The following is a 24,618-nucleotide window of genomic DNA, read 5'->3' on the forward strand; positions in this document are numbered from 1 at the left end:
TAAACAATATTACTCCTATTCTAATTATTCCAAATATCATATTCATCTTTTAGGTGTTTCTATTTCAATTAATACCTTACATTAAAAATGATATTAAGGTGAGTAGAAATCACAATTTTACAAGATTAAAAACAAGAGACTTGGAGAATGAGAGAGAGAGAGAACGAGAGAGACTACTGAGAGAGCTAGAGAGAGAGGGGGGGGAAGAGAGAAATTCATATTTTATGCAGTTTCCAATAGATAAAGAGAGATTTATATTTGATGCTATTTCCAATGCAATTAATACCTGGACAAATATCAATAATATATTAGTATTCATATGTAAAACTTATAATGTGTAATATATATTTGAAATTATGATTTGTAAGTACTGAGAGAGAGAGGGACAACTAATTAAATACAAAAATCACTCCTGCAAATCAATAGAAATTAATCTCTTTGTTCCCAATGCAAGGTCTAATTGAACAAAGTTAAATAATGTGTTATAGTATTTATATTTAAAATCTACAATGTAGTATATGTTTGAAATTATTTATGAAGCATCATTATGAAATCATTAGTACAAAAGGAATATGGTCACAAATTTAGAATATCTAAGCAACGTCACAAATTTAGAATATCTAAGCAACGAGAGAGAGAAAATAATGTGGAACCATTAGCTATATTGTTTATTTGATGTATTGTTTATCTTGGCATATTGTCTACCCGGTTTTTTTTTGGGTCGTCTATCCGGTTTGGGTCGGGTATTTGGATACCCGTATTCTCACCCCTAATTGATACAAATTTGACTAAAGATCATTTTTGGTTCTAAATGTATGATAATTTTACGGTTTTGGTAAAAAATATTACCTTTTGAATTATTGCATCCCGAACAAATGAAAACGATATAAATTTAGTCTATCAATTATAATGACCTTGGAATTATTTTAAGTTGACAAATAATTTATGCTTCATTAATTGTATCTTATTCGAGTGAACTACAAAAATGGTCCCTGGACTATGGGTTTATCTCGCCCATAGTCCCTGGACTTTAAAAATATCGCCAGTAGTCCTTGGACTAAGGGTTTATCTCGAAATTGGTCCTTTTGGCTTTTTTTGGTACGAAAATACCCTTTGATATTATTTTGGGGGGTTTGGGTCACTTTTAACATTTTAAATCTGATATTATTTTAGTTATGTACTAACTTTGATATTATTTCAAAATTATCATTCTTCTTTCATTTTGTTATCCTTCACTGAATTTTTTTTTATTTCAATATTAGATTTAATTTTATAAAATTAAATTTAATATTTAGATTTTTAAATATCAATAAATTTTTTAATGAAAACTATTAATTCATGGACACTATAAATATTGATTAAAACTATTAATTTTTGTTATTTAATATAATATTCAATTGAATTGAAGAAGTACAGAAAAATAATATTAATCATGATGGAAAAATAAGAGTTATTCTATTTAGCCTCCGTTCGGTTGTTATAATTGCTTGTGATTAAATATTATGAAGTTGACTAAAAATTTGATCCTACTTAAAATTTTATATAGGAGTATTTTTGTTGAAATTTTCTAGTAAATTTTGATTGTTTTCAAATTAATAAACAAAAATTATATTAGTCTTACATTAGATGCATATTTATTTCAGAATAAATTGTGTTATATAATCTATTTACGATTAAAGCTATTTAAATATTGATTAAAACTAAGGCGTTGTCATACCTTATTGATTACATAGTACTATACACTAACAAATATTGATTATAACTATTAATTTTTGCTATTTAATAATTTTTATAATTAAAAAAATTTATTGATATTTAAAAAATAATATTTAAAATTTTGTAAAATTAAATCTAATATTGAAATTAAAAAAACAAATTCAGTGAAGGATAACAAAATGGAAGAAGAATGATAATTTTGAAATAATATCAAAGTTAGTACATAACTAAAATAATATCAGATTTAAAATGTTAAAAGTGTAAAAAGACCAAATTGCCCAAACCCCCCAAAATAATATCAAAGGGTATTTTCGTACCAAAAAAAGCCAAAAGGACCAATTTCGAGATAAACCCTTAGTCCAGGGACTACTGGCGATATTTTTAAAGTCCAGGGACTATGAGCGAGATAAACCCATAGTCCAGGGACCATTTGTGTAGTTCACTCATCTTATTCTATCAATATTAGAAAGGATGTACATAGGAGAAGACCGTGGCGCATGAGAGTGTATGAAGATGGACTTTAGGAAAAGATTCAATAAAACTTACTCTTTCAAGAAGAGTACCAATATACTTAGGTGAAATGTTTATGTCAGAATGCACTGCGGCGCGTGCAAGAGCTTGCAACAAAATGGTGACAGGAATAGGATCCAAGGGTGTGCAATTAATAAGAGTAAATATGAGAATAATTTAATAAAAAAATATTATAAATAAAGAGTTATACCTGTAGAAGACGAACTATGATTCCCGCTTCAGAAGTAGAAGTGGCTTTAAACAAGGCAATCAATATCATCTTATGGTGTTTTATCCGGCGGCTAAGGTTATCATTGGATAAAATAAATCATAACAGTTTTTATAAACATAGTTACATATCCTAAGTTACTACCTTAACAAAGTTTTCAAGCTTAATAAGGAGATGCTCCACATTCAAAGGATAACATGCACAAATAACAACTATGATGGCTTGTTACACTCAACCACTAGGGCTATGTCACCAATCTCTTGCAATGATACCTTTAGAATTGAAACTTTAGAATTTAAACGTAGCATTCCAAGTAGCATTCCAAAACAGAAAAAAGATGGGTATACCTTTCAGATTGAAAATTGACGAGAATGAAGAGAACTTCATACTGCTATCAAAAAATACCCTAAATTCCCTAAATTCAGAATAAAATAAAAAAAAATGTTGTATTTATAGGAAAAATTTAGGTACAGTTCGAGTTGTTGTAATGAAATGAGTTTAGATGGGCTTACTATAAGAATTTTATATAATGGGCTTTACGCTAATTCTGTCTTAAACCTTACACTTTTGTAATGGGTTTTAAATCTTACTACAAGAATTTTATATAATGGGCTTTAGCTAATTCTGTCTTGAACCTTAAACTTTTCTAACGAGTTTCTTAAAAAATTGAAACAAATAGAACAATAAGATATATAGATACCAATTTTATGAAACAATATAAATATGAAAAGCTCCGTTCAATCATTGCAACACACTAGTATGCTATATTAATCAGAATAATAATACCCAAGAACTGACTATTTATATAACATCTCACATTGGCATCGGAGTTACCTAGTCCGATGAAAGTGGTCAACAAAGTAGTTCGGTGAAAGTTGGCCTACAAGTAGTTTGGTGTTTAGTTTGATGGCCGTCAAACATATTCTTAGTATTTAAAATGCATGTATTAGGTCCAAAATTATAATTAATATATGAATTTAGTCTAACTAATCTAACGAGTATTACTAATTTAATTCGAGATTTCAACTTAATATTGGGTGGAGTAATGAATTTGTACTTATCCCAAGATTCAATATACAAGTACTACTTAGTGTGGTTTTCCAATGCCGCACTTTGATTTTCCAAACAAAATATGTACTCTAGCTATCTGCAAAAAATATACTTATAAAAATTGAGAATTTCTAATAATTAAAAAAACGGAAAACTTAGTCATTTTTTTCTCAAATAAGTTCATAATTCATTCCTATTCCATAGTAGATGTCACACGTTCCTTTTTAATTTATCCCACAAAAGATGTCACATTTCCTTTTTTAGAAAAAAGTTTCCTTTCACATCAATATAAATATATTATCTTCTCTCTCCACCTAACACACAAAAAACTTCACCTAAAATCCCATGTCAATCCTCAAGTGTGCCATCTATTATGGGACGGAGAGAATACTATATAATAACAAATCAATAATTATATACTCCTCAATTCATTTTTACACCTAAAGACATAAAATTAAACATATTAAAAACGGAATTAAGACAAACATAATTATTTGGACAACGATCTAGAGGTGACACTTTTTGGAAAATATGTTTAAAACAATCATTCTCTCTACTAAATAATATAAATCACACTTTTAACAAAATAATAAATCGATAACTCATATTCCCCCCGTTTTTTAAAAATAGGGAGGTTTGAAACGACACGAGTTTTAATGCACAATTTAGCAAGTAAGAGAGAGGAGGAGAAACATGGTAAGTAAGAGAGAGGGAGAAAAAAATTGGTAAAGTAAGAGAGAGTGAGAGAAAAAAGTAATGAAATTAATGTTAGTGGATCATGGGGTTCACTTTAAGTAATTAATTGTAGTGGTATAAGTGGTAAATAAATGATGTATAGGGGTGTAAAAATTTCCTAAAATAGAAAGTTTGAAAGTTGCTATTGATACGCCCGGATTTTGCACTGTTTTAAGGCCATTATTTGGTCCGTTTTTGTTATCAAAATCACTCTACATGTCCATTATTTGCATATTCTATACATTTTGGTATTTTGACGTGTTTTGTGAGAAATGTGCATATTTGAGCCGAAAAGGGGAGTAAAAATGCATAGTCTGGAAATCTGGAGTCGAGACGGCGACCAGCGACCGCCGCGAAGTTGTCTGGCGACCGCCGGCGCCCGGCGGTCAGAGCTATGTGGCGGCCCGCCTCGGAAATTTACGCTAGGAGAAGAGTCTCGCCCGGCGACCGCCGGAGGACATGTGGTGGTCCGCCACCGAAGGGTCAGAGTCTCTGGACTCCAACGCGGCGACCGCCGGCCAAGGTGCGGCGGCCCGCCGGAGAAAGGCGGCGAATCCGACCAGCCCTAGATTTGCTCCAAGATTTACCAAACTTTGAAGATCTTTTCCTTCTATGATGAGGAATAATCTTCTCCTATAAATAGGACCTCAAGCTTCATCAAAAAGAGTTTCACACAACAAGAACACATTCATAGAGAAAGAGAGTGACTACTTGCAACATTCATAGAGATCAAAAGCTAGAGTACTTCAATTGTGCAAGGAGTTGGAGAAGGATTTCAAGAACATCAAGAACGACAAGGATTCAACCTACGGGTTTTATTTGCTTTAGTTTTATGTTCAAATTGTTTTCCCTTCAATCTATGTTTTTAGTTTATTCAGTCATGTGTAACTAAACTCATAGGATTCTAGGGATGTGTTAGTAGCAACTTTGGTTATACAATTCCGTTTTCTATTTAATATCCGTTTTGTTTTCCCTTCAATCTATGTTTTTAGTTTATTCAGTCATGTGTAACTAAACTCATAGGATTCTAGGGATGTGTTAGTAGCAACTTTGGTTATACAATTCCCTTCAATCTATGTTTTTAGTTTATTCAGTCATGTGTAACTAAACTCATAGGATTCTAGGGATGTGTTAGTAGCAACTTTGGTTATACAATTCCGTTTTCTATTTAATATCCGTTTTGTTTTTACTTTGTTTCTTCCCTAAGTTAATCATGATGCTTCATAATTGAGTGACACAATTATGTATGATTCAATACAACTTGCTTCATAACTGTGACAGAGTTCTAGCGAGTTAGATCCACTTAGTAGACACTACAGTTAGCTTCCTTTAAAACGGCACTGTTAATTGAGAGTGAGGACTTTTCAAGGGTCTTAGGAGCTTTTTGGAGTTACGTGTTAGGATTGACAACCCTAATGTTAGTAATCAACGTTTGTATCGCATGAGCATAAGTTAGGTGACTCGTCCTTTCAAAGTATTAACTGTGCTAGGGTATTGTAGTTTGGAATTTGTATAACCATAAAAGTGAAAGCACATCCCTGGAATTCCCCTTATCTCTATACTTTTCTCTCCGTGATTTGCTTGCATTTAGTTGTTTATTGTTTTTAATATTTACTGTTTTCAAAAGTTTCCAAAAATTCTTGTTTCTCCAGATAGTAATTGAGTTCTAGTAGAAGATAGACACTTTGTGTACATCTTCCCCGTGTTCGATACCCGGTACTAACCTTTTGCTATACTATACCTACTCTGTATACTTGCAGGTATTTATAGTGCAAATAAAAAGTGCATCAGCTATTTTTAAAGAACAGACTAAAATGGAAAGAGTAGCTATTTTTAAAAAATGGAGGGAGTAATATTTAAAACGTCAAAATTGTGACAATAAAAAAAATCCGAATGATAAACTACACGAAAATAACCTTACATTAATGGGTTGAATTGACATTATTACATTATGACTTTTTAAATGTTGAAGCATTTATCTTTATTAAACGTGGCTTGTTAAAACACGAAACATCTATATTTTTTTTATGCTACTTTACAATTCTCAATAGTCAATATTGCAAATTTTCTTTTTTTTAAAAATATATTTAATTACTCAACATGCTCGCCTATAGATAAGATAATTAGATTCTAACTATAAAATCAGTTGTATCCTAGAATAATTAAGTGTTAAATCCTAATTTTAAAATATTAGTAAACCAAAATTTGGTAGCAGATTATTTTATTTTATTTAAACAACTAAAAGTTTGATGGACTCGATTTTGTTAGGCTTAATTATCTCATTTCAAATATACGTGCTCCATATACTTATGTATACGTGAATTTATTAATTCATCATAAGTGATCCAATATTATTTTTTTGACACCACTTAATATAATTATAGCGCCAGTGGCAATATAAATATACAAATAATAAATTGTGTAAAGATGAAGATAAATATTATGTATATTTCGAGTTAATGATATTACAACTCCTCCCTCTCCAAGAATTGTAGTAAGAAATATTGGGATAAAATTCTTAAACCATATATACACGACACGATGTACTCTAACTATTGCAATCAAAGAAAAAAACAACAATAAATGAAATGGAAAGTGAAAATTATAAAAATAAATAGAACTATTAAGTCTAGTCCAGAAAAATCCTCTTCCCGCAAGACAAATTTACGGTTAGTGCTCTCAGATTGGCATATTATCTCCAAAGATAAAACGACTTCCTCTTAACGTATATTGCATCTCAAATCTGTTAGGCACCGATGAACTTGATGGGGCTCCAAAAATTGAGCAATACAATGTTCCTAAAATGTACAATAAAATGTTGAGAGCTTGAAAGTGAATAGAGAATGCTTTTGTTGGTGTGTAATTTATCTACAACTCAATGCCTTTTATAGGCACAATAGTAGAACACGATAGATCATGGAATTATCATAAATTATAAAATTAAGACATGGAGGTTATGAATGCTCAAAAATCTTATTTAAATAAATATTCAAATTCATGGGCATGCATTAGTTATTTGGACGTTACTTCTAATCGACCATAACCGTCGAACACCTTTAAAAGTTCCAAGGAACATGAGTGAAATTGTGTAACGGCTGTTGCACTCTTACAGAAATATATTCTCATCATTAGAGAAATAAATTTCCCTCACCATAACCGTCCATAGGGGAGTGTTATATTACTAACTCATAACTTAATTGTTAACTACAACTAAATAATAGCCATTAGATATTCAAATTAAGGGCTTAGATCATCAATCCCTAAATGTCAATACGATCAACGAAAAACGTCAATAAGGCCATAGGATTAATTCAAAAAAATATCAATAGGGGTATTAATGTCAATTAACTACATGTTTAGTTATAACTAACTTTTAAAAGAAATCCCAAAACTTTAAATTCATATAACATATATCAAATTAAAGATAATTTCATAAGGATTCCAACGATATCCTACATGCATATGTTCCGACGTCAAAATTTGAAAAAAAAATCAAAATTTTTAAATTTTTTCGTATAACCCTAAATGTCAACATACTATATAAAACATGTCAATATAATACATGTAAAATGTCAATATAAGCAATGGGTTAACATTCTTAAAGCATTGTGTTGACATTCTCAAAGCATTGTGTTGATATTTTCGAAACACTATATTGACATTTTCATCCAAAACCCTAATTTGAAGTTTTTTTATCTTTTTTTTTATTTTATTAATAAAAATGAAAATTACACGTGGCAAATTGTAGACCACATGTTTTCTAAAATCCTATGGTCTTAAATTAGTTGTAGTTAGCAATTAAATGATGAGTTAGCAATTGATCACTCCTCACCGTCCATATATATAATATATATATAGAGATATAGGGTCTTGTTAGGTTGAGATAATTTAGCTAAATTGAGAAATGAGATGCAATATGGGCCACTCATCCAGAATATTTGGGAAATGTCAACAACATGTAGTTTATGTCAACAGAGGGGCATAATTGTAATTTTATTAATTTTATTAATTTATTTTTTATTTATTTTTTTAAATTTTTTATTTTTTAATTTTTTAATTTTTTTTCAACTATATGTACAATTCATGTCAACTACACATCAAATGTCAACAACTTTATTCAATAAATACTATTTTACATGAATTGTACATGTAGTTGACATTATATTGTGTAGTTAACATGAATTGTATATGTAGTTGACATGGATTGTACACATAGTTGACATTATATTATATGTGTGTAGTTGACATGGATTGTACACATAGTTGACATTATATGTGTGTAGTTGACATGAATTGTATATGTAGTTGAAAAATAATTTTTTTTTTTAAAAAAAAAAAAAAAAAATTAAAAAATAAATAAAAAAATTTAAAAAAAATTTAAAAAAATTTAAAAAAATAATAATTTAAATTTTTTATAAAAAAAATAATAAAAAATTAAAATTAAAAATTAAAAAAAATATTTATTGAATAAAATTTACTATGATATTACCATTCTGCCCTTGCAATCTAAAGATATTTTTCATGTGGAAAAATCTGGACCACTCATTTAATAAAAATGAGTGGCTGATATTGCATCTCATTTCTCAATTAGCATAAAAAATCTCAATTGATCACAATCCTAGAGATATATATAATTATGGGGAGTGTTATATTGCTAACTCATAACTTAATTGTTAACTACAACTAAATAATAGCCATTAGATATTCAAATTAAGAGCTTAGATCATTAATCCCTAAATGTCAATACGATCAACGAAAAACGTCAATAAGGCCATAGGATTAATTCAAAAAAATATCAATAGGGGTATTAATGTCAATTAACTACATGTTTAGTTATAACTAACTTTTAAAAGAAATCCCAAAACTTTAAATTCATATAACATATATCAAATTAAAGATAATTTCATAAGGATTCCAACGATATCCTACATGCATATGTTCCGACGTCAAAATTTGAAAAAAAATCGAAATTTTTAAATTTTTTCGTACAACCCTAAATGTCAACATACTATATAAAACATGTCAATATAATACATGTAAAATGTCAATATAAGCAATGGGTTAACATTCTTAAAGCATTGTGTTGACATTCTCAAGGCATTGTGTTGATATTTTCGAAACACTATATTGACATTTTCACCCAAAACCCTAATTTGAAGTTTTTTTTTATCTTTTTTTTTTATTTTATTAATAAAAATTAAAATTACACGTGGCAAATTGTAGACCACATGTTTTCTAAAATCCTATGGTCTTAAATTAGTTGTAGTTAGCAATTAAATGATAAGTTAGCAATTGATCACTCCCCTATGATTATGAATGTATCAATTATCTAATTTAATAGTTTTTGTTTATTGCATTTACATCCTTTGAACAAAATAGTTAATCAAAACAATCCAAAACTCTCCTTTTATATATGTATAGATAATTGAGGTTAATTTTCCATAAATAAAAATACTCATTTTTATGATACGGACAAAAATATATGTGGGTCAAATGAAATATAAAAATATTTAGTTTGACACAGATTTTAATACTCTTTCCATTTCATTTTATATGTCTACATTTTTTAGTGGCACGAGATTTTACGAAGAGTTGTTAGGTGGAGTATGTAGAGAGAAAAATGTAGTTCAATATTTTAATAAGGAGAGATGAGAGAGATGTTTAATTCCAAATATAGAAAATGAATCGACACATTGAGTGAAACAAACTAAAAATGAAATATGGACATATTAAATGTGTTGGAGATAGTATATAATTGGTAAAGTTAGAAAGACATAAATGGTAGTGTAAGTAATGTTAGTTGAACGTAGGCCCCACATCAATAGTAGTGTAGTGTAATGGTATAAATTGTAAATAAAACTATATGTAGGGTAATATGCTATTTAACTATTCTAAAATTAGACAATTCATATTTTTCAGGATCAAACTAATAAGAAAATAGTCCATACTTTTCAGGGACGGAAGAGTATAAAGAACTAAACTAGGTCATTTACATGTAAATTATGTTGGCAATTGAAACTAAAACAATATAATACAACTATCCCACATCTGGGGTACACTATGGTCAATAAGTGAAATCCTGTAAAAAATCAAAGCAAATCCCATCCATTGGATCATTAGATTGGATGGTTGTGATAATAATATCCGAGCTACATTATTATAGTAAAAACGTTACATTATTAGCTAAGCTACATTATTAGACTACACAATCTACATTATTCAACTAAATCGCGTTACATTATTAGACGAGCTATATTATTAGACTACATAATCTACATTATTAGATGACACGTGACATTAATCTAACGGTTACATCACAAGATCCAATGACTGAGATTTACTTTGATTTTTGACAGAATTTCACTTATTGACCTGATCACATCCCTCCATATCGGTGTACAAAGAGAATTGAAATCACTATATAAGTCTCATGGACCCTCCTCCTATCACTAATTGGTTTTAGGATGGAACCCATGGATTTCTATCATGGTATTATAGTGAGCCGTCGACTGCATGTGGGTCAAATTTTACTGGTCCATTAGTATATCTGGGCTATAAACGAAAAACTGACTGACCCAACAGTATAGTTCTGGACTTAAAATTTGGGCTAGTGGCCCAACCGGATTTCTATCAAATTGCATGCACAACTCTGCTCGTTCTTAATTGAGAATACAAAAGTAATAGTAGGTTGTAATACAACTCAAAAGAAGAATGAAACAGTTAATATTTTAAAAGGAACTGAACTAAAACAAAAACAATAAAATCGTAGAAGTAATATGCCGGTGAAGGAGTTCTTTTTTTCTAAGGCAAGATACGTCCCAGTCATGTTCTCAAATTAACGTGTCAATGCTATGACATTTAATTTCACAATATTAAATGTCTCGTCACATCCATTCTTGGTCAAAACCTTTAACTTACCACATTATTCCAACTCGCTCCTCAAAGTACTATGAATCATAATTTTTAATAGAAATTATTATAATTTATACAAAGTAACCTCTATATACTAATTCTTGGATGGAAGCTCAATTATAAAAAAACCTCTATATGCTTTTTTTCTACTAGTATTTTGACTCTATTGTGACTAGAATAATTGTATAATTGAGATAAATAGAAACATAAAGAGACACAGATTTACATGGTTCAACAATGTTGCGTTGGCTACTTCCATGAACAGGAAAGTAGAACAAATTGTATTATGGTAACGGTTTCAGATTACAAAGTTTGATGCCCTACTTCTATATAAATAGACACGTACATGACGGGTTAGCCCACAATTTAGCTAGTGGCAAACCACATGGATTCAATACATACTAATACACTCAATTATGAATGAATTTTTAAAAAAAATTCAACTACTTTATAAATACTAGTTATTCAAGGAAAAAAATTGTCAATTGTGTTTGTTATATAGTAATTTGAAAAGTTAGGATGAGTAAAACATCCGAAAAAAAAATCAACATGAACTAAATCAAAATCTGACATACAGTTCGGATTGGTTTTATTTTTAAAATTTTGGATGTTTGGATTGGATATTTTAAAATTCAAAGTAATTCGAAATCCGAAATATATTACTCCATAATACTCTATAAAATAGTTGAAGTGGAGAAAAAATAAAATAAGAAAAAGAATTATGTAGAGAATACTCTCCTCTACATAATTTTATCTCTTACTTTACTCTCTCTCTCCACCCTAACTATTTTATAGTATTATTTTTTTAAAACGAGTGCGAAAAAGAAATAGATCTAATATCTTGGGACAGAGGGAGTGTTCCATAAAACATTTGTGTTGTACAATGTTATAGTAATATGGAGTATTTGATTTTCGTATTTTGGTATTGAATTTTTAGAATTTTAATATTGAATTTTTTATTTTACGCACTTTTAGATATTTCGAACCGGATTCGGTTCGTCGACAATTTAGATGTGATTAGATTCACTTTTCATAGATTTATCAGATTGAGCAAAAATACAAATACTCCAACCTTACTTTGTCCTCTCTCTTCTTATTTATCTCGTCACTGTATTGAATAAAGTATTATTTTTTAAATTTTATATTAAAAAAAACACTTGTGTTGTTAAAATCTGAAAACGAGTAGAGCCAAAAGAATAGCGAAAACCTTGACCGCCTAGATTTTGAGCTCCCGCCACTTCACCAAAAATCAAAACGTACCCTTATTTCTCAATTCCCCATTTTGCCCTTCACCTTCTTCCTCGACAAGCTTTTGCCAATAACTACGCCAAAAATCAAATTTGAAAATTCACCATCTCCACTCCGAATTTCCATTATTCAGATAATTCGAGGCTGATTTTGCAGCCCCTACGGTGTTTTACCCTCAATTGGAGTACAGTTTGTATCCAATGCTGGGAAGTTCAGCATACGATGATGACCCCTCCAAAGCATTTGTTGGGATTCGATTTGTTCTATTCGGGTTCGATGCAGTTCGTGAAGAGGAGGTTTCATTTCAATGGAGTTTTATTTTTTAATTTATTTGGGTGTCACTTGAAGAACAAAGCTTTTACTTTAATTTGGGATTCATTTTTTTCAGATGCGGTCCATGCTTTTAGAAGGAGGGGGAGTTGATACTGTGAATTATGGACCGTATTGCAATCACGTGATTGTCGATAAGCTTGTTTTTGTGAGTTTTGCCTCTTTAAAATTTGAGCATTTTTTAGATTAAGTTTAGTGTATGTAACTATGTTTTCTATAGTTTTGGATTCTTTCTCACTTCATACCGTTAATCAGTGTTTTTTGAAGCTTTAAGTTGGAAATGGATACGCTTTCATTCATTACCGAATAGAACAGCATTAATATTATTGATTTTGATTCCAATAGCTTTAATTGTATGGAAATGGAAACAGTTGCATTAATTCTGTTTTCTTGTGTCATGCAGGATGATCCCATATGTGTTGCTGCACGAAGAGATGGCAAAGTATTGGTGAACGGACTATGGGTGGAACACAGCTATGATTCAGGAATGCCTGTTGATCCTACCCGTGTATGTTTCTCGTGTACATCATCTTTCAGTTTCTTGTGTATTTTAGTTGAGAGATGTATCTATTGTGTTAGGCTAGAACTGGCTTTTAAAGTCCAAGTTGCATGCTTCAATGTACTAGTGCTTGTTGTATCCATAATCCATGTTCAAGTGTATTGGTTATTTGGTTTCTGCATGCATTAATGTCGAACTTTAAAGTGTAGAGACTCTTGGAAATTCTACTTTCTTGTGTTCCCTGATAGTGAAAGATAATATATCTCGAACACTTTCAACTTTTCTGTTCTAAGTTTTTATTCTGATTCCGCACAGGTTTTGTATTGGCCAATGAGAGGTCTGAATGGGATTCCTGGAGCTAAGTCTCTGGTTATATGCCTGACTGGATATCAAAGACAGAATCGAGATGATGTCATGGTTCAGACATTTTACTTAATCTCTTCTTCTTTTTTAAATTTCATTAGAACTGTGTCGTCTCATTCTATTATAAACTGGCTTCTTGCACAGAATATGGTTTCCCTGATGGGTGCCAATTTTTCGAAACCATTGATAGCTAACAAGGTTACTCATCTGATATGCTACAAGTTTGAAGGTAAGTTTTGTAATTTATTTTTCATTTGTTGCTCAAGATATTGGTGCCAACTGTTATTTTCACTTCATTTATATGTGCATCTATGATCTATGGATCTATAAAACTGTCATATTTGTTAGCATATGACTGTTTTGTAGTTACTATCTAGTAAATGATGTGTATAATTATGAAATGTGTATGCAATCTATGATAGCAGATGTTTGGAAACCCATCGAACTAACCTTTTCTGAGGTCTTTGCTGTATGTGGTTGTTCTGTTAATGATCATGATGGCATAGTATAGTTCTTCATTTGTTTTTTTGCATCGAGAATATAGCATTGTACTTCATGTTATGTTTGCACTAAATGCACCTTCAAAGGCTTACATGTTTGTAATTTTACATACTTCTGTATGTTGTTCCATTTGATTAGTCCAGGTATTTGTGTGACTTACATAAGCACTTAGAAATTGCATTATTCAGGGGAAAAATTTGAGCTTGCCAAGAAGATAGGATTCGCGAAGCTAGTTAACCATCTCTGGCTAGAAAATTGGTATGTCCAATTTTGACAATCACCAATCCAAAAATAGAATAAAAATTGAATAGTTGATTTACTATAGTAAATTTTAGCTCTCTGTCACATTGATCTATGATTCTTATTCTGAAATTTCAGCCTGAAGGCTTGGGAGCTGCTTCCGGAAGCCGATTATGCTAAAAGGTGAGACACAAGGTTCTATGCTTTTACTCATGACATAATATTGCTCAACTTTCAGCACACATGTATGTAGCTTCATGATAGTTTTGGTTACTATTTCTTAGACTTGCAGATGGAGTTCTCCAGATTTAAGGCAAATTGGCCTCTTTTTTCTTTTTCTTTTTTAGTTGAAGATGAATCCTTTTAATTTGGCATTTCACATTCCTCGAGGTAATAAGTTCATAAGGTTGTCCCATGATGATAGAGATTAGTTAAGGGCCGGTAGCCTTATAGGATTAGTCGTTTGAGAGTTGAGGGCAAATAGGAGTCTTGGTGGGAGATTCTTATGTTCAGCGTAGTTTAAGAGTCGGTATCCATGGATCAAGCATTGAAACTGGAAAGTGCCATGGACCTCAAGTGAGGTGTTTATATATTCCAGTTCTTTCTTTCAATTTATTTCTGTTTCCTATTCATTTGTTTCTTGCATTGCTCATTCACTTGTTGCATACACCGCCTTTACTCCTGACATATGACACAGTGGATATGAATTGGAGATGGAGGCTAAAGCTAAATATTCTGAAGAAGAGACACAAGACATGAGCCTAGTAGATGTGAAAAAGAATGACATCATCAATCCTCACAATATTCAAATTGAGAATACAAATTTGCATGAGTCACCTGACCAGCAGGGGGGTTCTAGAAACAATGGTTATGTGCCTGCATTCGAAAGTTTTGCAAATGTTGGAAATACCGGCAAAACCCGCTCCACTCCTAGAAAGGAGAATACCAGTAAAACAAAGTCAACTCCAACCAAAGAGAAGGCCAGCACCCAGTCAAGTCCTAGAAAAGAGACTGACTTTGGAAAAACATCAGTATCTCATGATACTCATGGTGACAAACTTGATACATCATACTCTTCTTGTTCCTGGAGTCCTGCTAAAATGTTCTCTGAGGTGCCATTTAATGTGCCCGATGGTAAAGGAAACACTGAAAATATTGAGCATGCCTTAGCTTCAACATCTGGAAGTGCTAAGAAGTCTGTAGATGGTGGCTTGTCCAAATTAAGTAGTAAGAGTATGAAGGCCAGTCTCCCTCTGTGGTCAGAAAGAACTGAAATTAATCCAGGAAGTCCCATGTCAAATGTAAGTAAAACCGGGCTTCGTGGAGGTTTTGATATACCAATGGAGAGAGATCTGGATGCAACTGATTCTCATGGCATCAAATCACCATTGATGGGAAGCTTGTTGCTCCCAAATGAGGGACAAACCACTGGTTTGCCCAACAAGATGAAACCAACTGTTCCATGTGGTAGTTCGAGATCGCCAGTTTTAAGCCATTCTCCAAAAACTTTGATCAGGGGTGGATTGGCTACAAAAACGATGGAAACGTCGGTTTCTAGATCTTTAGTTGATGGTTCATGTCGAGTAGCCTGTGATATGTCTCCAGTTAAAGGTACTAGCTGTTTGAGGGAAGAAGTTACTGGTGCTTTTGTCACGCCATCAGGGAAAATCCAAGATGGAACTGGATCTGCTGTAGATAAAACTCCTTTAAAGGGAGATGTTTTGCACCTCGATGAGGAAAATGTAAGCAGTTTGCCTCGTACAAAGAAAATGAACGTCTCACGTAGTGATTCAAAATCAAGGAGACTAAGCCATTCTCCAACTACCGGAGCTAGTTGTTTGAGGGAAGAAGTTGATGCCGGTTCTGTCCTGCCATCAGAGAACATTCATGAGGGAACTGAATCTGCTGGAATAAAGACTCCTTCAAAGGGATCCTTGTTGTACCTTGACGAGGAACAACAAAGCAGTTTGCCTGGTACTAAGAAAATGGCCGTTTTACACAGTGGTTCAAAATCAACAAAGCTAAGCCGATCTTCAAAGGTATTAATGGGAAGTGGATTGAATACAAAACCGATTGAAATGGCAGGTTCTGGATCTTCAGTTTGTGGTACACGTCAATTAGCTGCTGCTGTTCCTCCCACAAATATCACTAGTTTTTTGCAGGAAGAAGTGGGCGATGTTCTTCACATGCCGTCTGAGAGGGACGGAGATGGAACTGAATCTGGAGGAATAAAGACTCCTATAGAGGGAGCCTCAGTGCACCTTAACAAGGAGCAAACCAGCAGTTTGCGCGGTAGGAAAACTACTGTTTCTCGTAGTAACTCCAAATCAACGAAACTAAGCCGTTCTCGGAGCATGTTAATGGGAACAGTATTGGGTACAAAAGAGACAGACATGCCTGTTTCTGGAACTCCAATCCCTGCTTCACATCAATCAGCTGTTGATATATCTCCATCAAATATCACCAGCCATTTGAGAGAGGAAGCTTCACTGGCCTCTAAAGAAGCTTTAGTCACGTCTACTCAACTTCAGGAAAGACAGGAGTGCAATGATCAAACAATTAAATCTTCTCGAGGAAGACCCAAAAAGCAGAGGTTGCCTGATTCCGATGGGAAGGACCTTTCTCTGAGAAGGACCGAATCTTGCACCGAGGGACAAGAAATATATCAAAGTGATCCACCAGATTTCAGACCCCAATTTCCGAGTACAAGCTCTACAGTAGAGAAACTGGATAATCAAGCGGATTTGAACTCTTCAAAGGTAGATCACAGTGGTACCAAGTCAAAATCCCCAAAGAAAAAGATGCTTGCCAGGAAGACATTGGGTTCCAAACCAACTATCTGTAAAGGGAAAACTACAAAACACAAAGGACTGCTTTCTTCTGTATTGCAGAACAAGTTCATAGGTCATTCGAATGGAGCAGTTGGCGTGGAACACAAAGAAAATGCTTCTCTGGCCGAGAAGTTTGTCACCGTCTCTTCAAACCACAATGAAGATGTAGGTGATGAAACTGAAACTCCAGAATGCGAAGGGCTGAAGAAATCTGCAGAAGTCGAAGAACCTCATACAAGCAAGGAACCTGGCAAAAAAAAAACAAAAAAGATGGAGGCAAAATCAAAGGTTAAGAAGAGCGCTGAAGCTAAAAAGTCTCCAGAGTTGCCAGAACCAACATCAACTGTTGATGTTGTAGAGAAAAAGGTAGCAGAGGGCAAGAAACGTCCTTTGACCAAGTCTAAGACGAATAAGTTGAAGGATCATACCAAGGAGGCCAAACAAGACGAGAAGGAGGCTGTCTTGAACAATGGAGAAAAGGTTGTGTTGTCTGGTAAAGCCGCTAAAAGACCATCTAAGAAACTGAAAGGTTCACATGACGTGGAGAAGGAAAATGAACCTGTTACAAATGAACAACCAAGTGTAAGCTGTGATACTGGAGCAGCTGGAAATTCTACTCATAAACTTAAAACGCCTCTAAAAAATGGCAGGGCAAATGACCTAACCACCAAGACTGAACCTGCATGGTTTATATTGAGTGGGCATAGGCTTCAAAGAAAGGAGTTTCAGCAGGTTATAAGGCAATTAAAAGGAAAAGTATGCAGGGACTCTCATAATTGGTCATATCAAGCAACACATTTCATTGTTCCAGATCCAATTCGAAGAACTGAGAAGTTCTTTGCAGCTGCTGCATCTGGAAGGTATTCCCAGTTAACTCATTGTTATCAAATTTTTATGTTACTGAAACTGTACCTCACTAAATGCATCCTGCATAACTTGATTTTTGCAGCTGGATTCTCAAAACTGATTATCTAACTGCTAGCACCGAGGCTGGAAGGTTTTTGTCTGAAGAGCCATATGAATGGCATAAGAAATGCTTAACTGAAGATGGAGCAATCAACTTAGAAGCTCCAAGGAAATGGCGTCTTCTGAGGGAGAGAACAGGTCATGGTGCATTTTATGGAATGAGTATAGTCATTTATGGAGAGTGCATTGCTCCTCCACTGGTATGCTATTAACTTGTTTAATTCTACCTTTGTCGCTATCTTAATTAATTTGGGAATAATGTGTATACAATATCTGATCATCAAATTTAGGATACTTTGAAGCGTGTTGTAAAGGCCGGAGATGGGACCATACTCGCAACCTCGCCTCCATACACGCGTTTTCTAAATTCAAGGGTTGATTTTGCCATTGTTAGCCCGGGCATTACCCGTGTTGACATGTGGGTGCAGGAGTTTCTCAGACACGAGATACCCTGTGTTCTTGCTGACTATCTGGTGGAGTATGTGTGCAAGCCTGGTTATTCCCTTGATAAGCATGTGCAATACAACACTCATGCTTGGGCGAAGAGTTCACTTGAGAATCTGGTTAAACGTGTGGAGGAGGCTGTTGATGAGCCTAAAACACCAGAAGAGAACTGCGTTGATGACGCAGCATGCCAAGTGTGTGGATCGCGTGACAGAGGAGATGAGATGCTCATATGTGGTGATGAGAGTGGTAGTCATGGATGTGGTGTCGGTGCCCACATTGACTGCCTTGATCCTCCACTTGAGGCTGTGCCAGAGGAAGACTGGTTCTGCCATGACTGCTGCCGGAAAAGTAGTAGCCGGAGTTTGAAGAAACGAGCCTTGAAATCAAAGAAGTGATCAGTCTGTTGATTCTGTAAATTCTTACAAGGCTCGATGGCATTTATGTTGTTAAGTAGCAAAAAGACAATAAGGTTAACTGAGTATTGCTGTAGACTTAGAATGTGTTTACTGGTAATGTACAGATAGTGAAGATGCAAACCCTTAAATTGTCAAGTTTGTTATGTTAGTTTTCGTAAATTATAGTATTACTCATCCTTTCCCTATCTCTTTCCAATTAAATTTTTGAAGCAAGAGAATTCATCGGATCAATTGTTGCCTTATACGAAAGCAAGTACTAGTACATAAAAGCGAATGAGCCGAACAATTATCCGAGTTTGTATTCAGATTTTGAAAATTTGTATGTAGATGATAAACACTACATTTACAAGATGATAGTATGATAATATGAGAAGGTATTTGACAAATTGATTAAACAAACTTATAAATTGTACGATGTATATATTTTCAGCAGTATATATAGTACTACTAGTATTATGCAGACATCTCAATCATCTTCACTATGTTTTTATGTAGTAAGTACTATGATTCAGTAATTTGCATGAACTGAAGTGTGGAAACCATGTATAGCGTTAATTGGGATAATTTTCTTTATCCACTATAATACACAGAATAAAAAGCAGTGTTACTACTTACTACTAGTAATACTATTTATGATTTATCATCTGCATATGGATTTCATCAAATACATAATCCATCAGATTCAATGCCCTGTTTGTTAAGGCCAAATCCAATTTAGTTAAAAACACTAAGAATAAGAATATAAATGAGTGTCAGAAAATCCATTGAATGCTTCAAACTAGAGACTTTCAACCTTATAAAATACTTAAATGCAATAAACTTAGGTGTGAAAGCATACTTCTTCCACTATCTGTCTGCTCAGTAAAAAACACGCACTGAATTGCCATAAAAACCCGCACCTACGGTTGATAGATTAGTAGGGATAGAGTGATGGGAAGCTGTATTAATTAATTTCTTAACACAATCCAGCTAAGCCAGCCAACCACAAATAAATCGTCCTTTTCGTACGGTTAAACTAAACTTTTTTTAATTGCCCAATTTAGAGTTTGTCAAAGGCGAACGTGCTAGAATTCATATGTATGCAGTGTATAGAGAAATTGCTAAAGAAATAATCAACTTTAACCGATTTTTTTGTTTTAGGCATGATTTATAAACCATAGTGATAATTAATAAGTAGTAGTATGAAGTGGGCGTGAGTTATTTATCACATTTGCATAAAATGACCCGCGCATGGCCATGGCATTTTCCTTTACAAAAGACGCGGATTTTAGAGCATTTCCAACCATTATCTATATTATACTCAAATTCATTTTAATGTAAATTTCACATCAAATATAATTTCGCGGATATTCCCTATATTATGTCTTTTTTACTATTATATCTCCACTTTAAAAATTGAACTTCATATCTCCCCTTTAAAGAAGCATGTAGTATTACTACAAATGAACCAAGTATTTTCTTTATGATGAATTTAATTTATTTATTACTTATATTTTTCTCTTTTTTGGTTTGTGGAATGATGCATGATGGGTCATTTGATTCCTTTTGGGTCAATCATATATGCAGATGCACAACGCACATAACTCTTTTTCTTTTCTTTTCTTTTTCTTCCCCAATGCAAGCATCAATATATTCTCTTATAATTGTATCATACTCCAGTATTTCTACTTTTTTTTATCACTTAGTATTATGTATTTCTATTTACCTATCTTAATTATTTATAGTGTGTAAAACAGAACATAAATAGGTCGAACATTTAAGAAAATGAAATTTAAAATAAAATGGGACAATACATTTCATTCGCCATTTTCATAATTTTCAAACACGAAATGCTTCTTTTCTTCTTATTTTCTCAACTTCTAATAAACTTTAAAGTTGAGTTCGTGTGGATAAACAAAGAGTGATTTATCAATTTATCAAGAACTATATTTTGATGAACTGAAGCCTCCAACTTCCAATATTAACGTTGAAATTTCTTTTACTTGGTTAATCAATAAATTTTTAGGTTTCATTCACCTGAAAGAGTGTCACACGTACGGTGTACAATAAACAAAGATAAGTACGTATAAATAGTCCCAAAATAATGTACTATCAATAATTAGGATAATTTCCAAAAACGTCATCTCCTGTCACTAGTCGAACAATAATTTTCGAACACCTATATTATTTAATTAAAAGTATACTAGTAGTAAGTTTTTCTTAATACTCTAACCTCTTCTACACATGTTTTGAATGGAGACAAGGTAAGGTGGCTATCTTTGTATTATTCTCACCAACACCACATTGTTGGGCAGTGGGGAATCATTGTTTTATTGATTAGTGTGGAAGTGAAGAACCCAATTCTTTAAATAAAATGAAAATAACAACTTAGAAATACTAAAAAACTAGTGAATTGTGATATTTCACTTCCAAGTAAAGCCACCAATATATTAGTATATCTTGGGAAGAAGTGGAAGTATATTGCTAAAAAAGGGGGAAAAAACTTGAACTTTAGCATATCAAAGTCATCACACTCTATACGAAAAACCCACAAAAAGCCATAGACTATGAGAATATTTGTACGCCATTGATTACGAGATTTGTAGCTTCCTATGTCACTTATGCTCTTGACTTCATTTTATTGGTAATTTATTGTGTTTACCAAAAATTGCAATTTGCAACTTTGCTTGGAAATAAACCCAAGCCAAAGAGCATTCGTTACTTTTAAGGAATTGACCATGCCATAAGCCAATATAGTAAATCGACGACGACATAAAACTTAATTGATAAAACGTTTCATCTTTATTCAATATGTTAGAAGTTCGAGTCATCACGATATAAAAAAAAAAAATACGGAGTATTAGTATTAATCTTTCTTTAAAAAAGGTCTTCCAATATGTCAAATTTCCATGTGCATGTGTTTATATAATAATGTGTAAGTTGAGTTACTTTTATCACTTGTTATGAATGAAGTACGAATCGAAGTGTTATAGGACATCAGAGGATTTTGAGTTTTGTGATAGTTTATTTTCTTTATTTAATTGTTTTAGATATCATACATGAGTCAATTTTTTTATAAAAAAATAGTAGTGCTCCCTCCGTTCCCTCATAGTTGAGGCGGAATTTTTCGGCACGGAGTTTAAGAAATGAATGTTGAGTGTGTTAAATTAATAGATTAAAAAGTAAGAAAGAGAAAAATGTAGACAGAATAAAGTAAAAAGTGAATAAAGTAGAGAGAATAAAGTAAGAGAGAGTAAAGTAAGAAAGAAGAAAAAGTTACTATATATGGAAATGACTCAACTATGAGGGAACTTCCTAAAATGGAAAAATGACTCAACTATGAAGGAACGGAGAGAGTACCATTTTTAGTGGCATTATTGATATATATAGGGATGTGATCATATATCATAACCCATATTTATGGTGATAATCTAATAACCCTCATTTTATGGACGAAAAATATCATTTTATGAAACAGAATATCATTTTATGGAATAAAAGTATCATATTATGCATGCTGAAAAAATATCATTTTATCGTGTATAAATATCATTTTTAGTAAAAATGATACTTTTGACCCATAAAATGATAGGGTTATTAGGTTATCACATAAATATGAGTTATGATATGATCGCACCCCTATATATATATATAGTTATGTTACTATAAATATTACTCCCTCCGTCCCAGATAATTCGACCCAGTATTCCATTTTGGGTCGTCCCATATAATTTGTCCCACTTCACTTTTATCATTTTTTATAGTGGACCTCATATTCCACTAACTCATTAATACTCACATTTTATTATAAAACTAATACTTTAAAAGTAAGATCCACATCCCACCAACTTTTTCAACTCACTTTCTATTAGATTTTTTAAAACCCATACCGGATCAAAGTGTCCTAAATTATCTGGGACGGAGGGAGTAATAACCATTACTAGTATATGCTACCTCATGACAAAGAAATAGAAGGTCTCATAAGCATTCATACTCATAAAGTCATAGACACTGAAAATAGAAGGTCTCAAAAACATTCATACTCATAATTGATGGATACAATACGATGAAACTGTAATTATTAGTGTCACATGGGTTACCAAACATAATAATAAGTCCAGTAAACCTTTATGATGATTATTTGTTATGTAAGAAAATTTGATATCAGAGTGACGCATGAGAAAAAAAATTTAACCTTGATTGGTGTAAAGTTATCTTTAGTGACACCACTGTAAACTTTATTTACCAAAAAGCAACAAAAAGACGATAAAGGCCGTACCGGTGGCAGTGTGTCATAATTTACCTTTGAAATGGGTTGGTGGGGTTACTAATTATGACCACTAAAAGTTTTAACCGTATACAGTATATTTAAATGGAGTACTAAAAATATGCACATAAATATCTTCATCTTTTTGTATTGAGTGCCGATAAGCACCTTTCTCTAGTACATTATCTACACCAAAATCTCTGTATTCGCTGGGAAAAAAAAAGCTCTGTATTCGCTGCTGTTACAGTCCTTTTAATTTGAAACGATTAATTCATGTAACTCTGCTCTCCGAAACCAACAGTGTTATCTCATGCAGGCAATTCGAAACGTTTAATACTCTTATATCTATATGTATGCTTATTTACAAGTACTGTGAGTATTAATCGGATGATTAGCTAATATCCCATAATTGCTCTTACATGTATGGTGTTAAAACGGTACATGCCCCAATAGACTATTGATCCCACTTATATATACTCTAGTTGTCCCATAAAAATAAAAATATTTTTATTTAAGATATTTCATAAAGATATCCCCTTCTATTTTTGGTAAATAATAAAGTGGACCATTCTCCACTAACAATATTATAAATATTTTTTTTAATTTCTTTTACTTTATCAATTGTGCATTATTTCTCGTGTCATCCTATCCATATTTTTGTGGAACAGAAGGAGTGTTAATTTTATAATAAAATGAGAGTGAAATAAGTTGATGAATATGAGGCTTACTTACAATTTGTAGTAAAAGTAAACGTGACTTTTATTGTTGAACAACCAGAAATGATAAAATGTGACCAGTGGCGAAGCCAAAAATTTAATCATGGGGGGTCCAAAATTAAACTTCAAAACAAGTTACATAAATTAAATTATAAGGTTCAAAATGTAAAAGTTAAATACAATCACATCATAACATTTGTCTTCTATTCTTCATCTTTTGAAATCGCTGCATAATAATACCATTGATAACTTTAACAAACACGTCATTTTCTATATATATAAGGAACTAAACAGTCATTTAATAGTTGGTCTCCCAAGCTATTATGTAGAGAAGTCTTGATAATCTTTATTGCTGAAAAGACTCTTTCTACTGACACAGTGGCAACTGGTAAGATCAATAACAACTTAACTAAAAAATAATTCATTGGAAAAACTTCATGTTTCCTTGTAGAAACCATCTTTGAGCAGGACCACTGATTCCTGATATTTGTGAAAACCTTTCATTTATGCGCACATCGAAAATAGAGTTCTCAAGTTGACTTTCAAGTTCAGACAATATGCTCAACGGAAGTGGAGGTTCAACTGACGAAGAATCAATGGAAGAAATTTTTTTGAAATAACGATCCATATACCTACAAAAATAGTCAAAACTGCAAAATATTT

At 32.5% G+C, this 24,618-nt stretch overlaps 1 protein-coding gene across 1 annotated transcript; it reads left to right on the plus strand.

The window, feature by feature from the left end:
* Positions 1 to 12,392: 12,392 nt before the first annotated feature.
* On the plus strand, positions 12,393 to 19,178 carry LOC125224572 (BRCT domain-containing protein At4g02110-like). Its single transcript, XM_048127991.1, has 10 exons — positions 12,393 to 12,696; positions 12,789 to 12,878; positions 13,134 to 13,238; positions 13,545 to 13,646; positions 13,737 to 13,821; positions 14,282 to 14,351; positions 14,472 to 14,516; positions 15,031 to 18,024; positions 18,114 to 18,330; positions 18,421 to 19,178. The coding sequence occupies exons 1-10, from the start codon at positions 12,601 to 12,603 to the stop codon at positions 18,970 to 18,972; spliced, it is 4,356 nt and encodes a 1,451-aa protein (XP_047983948.1). The 5' UTR covers positions 12,393 to 12,600; the 3' UTR covers positions 18,973 to 19,178.
* Positions 19,179 to 24,618: the final 5,440 nt, after the last annotated feature.

Source organism: Salvia hispanica, chromosome 4 (genome assembly GCF_023119035.1).
Source record: "Salvia hispanica cultivar TCC Black 2014 chromosome 4, UniMelb_Shisp_WGS_1.0, whole genome shotgun sequence".
NCBI classification, from domain to species: Eukaryota; Viridiplantae; Streptophyta; class Magnoliopsida; order Lamiales; family Lamiaceae; genus Salvia; species Salvia hispanica.

Coding starts and splice junctions, on each gene's coding strand:
- LOC125224572 (XM_048127991.1), top strand. CDS start 12,601: ATGCTGGGAAGTTCAGCATACGATGATGACCCCTCCAAAGCATTTGTT. Junction 13,239..13,544: donor TGCCTGTTGATCCTACCCGT/GTATGTTTCTCG, acceptor GATTCCGCACAG/GTTTTGTATTGGCCAATGAG. Junction 18,025..18,113: donor GCAGCTGCTGCATCTGGAAG/GTATTCCCAGTT, acceptor TGATTTTTGCAG/CTGGATTCTCAAAACTGATT.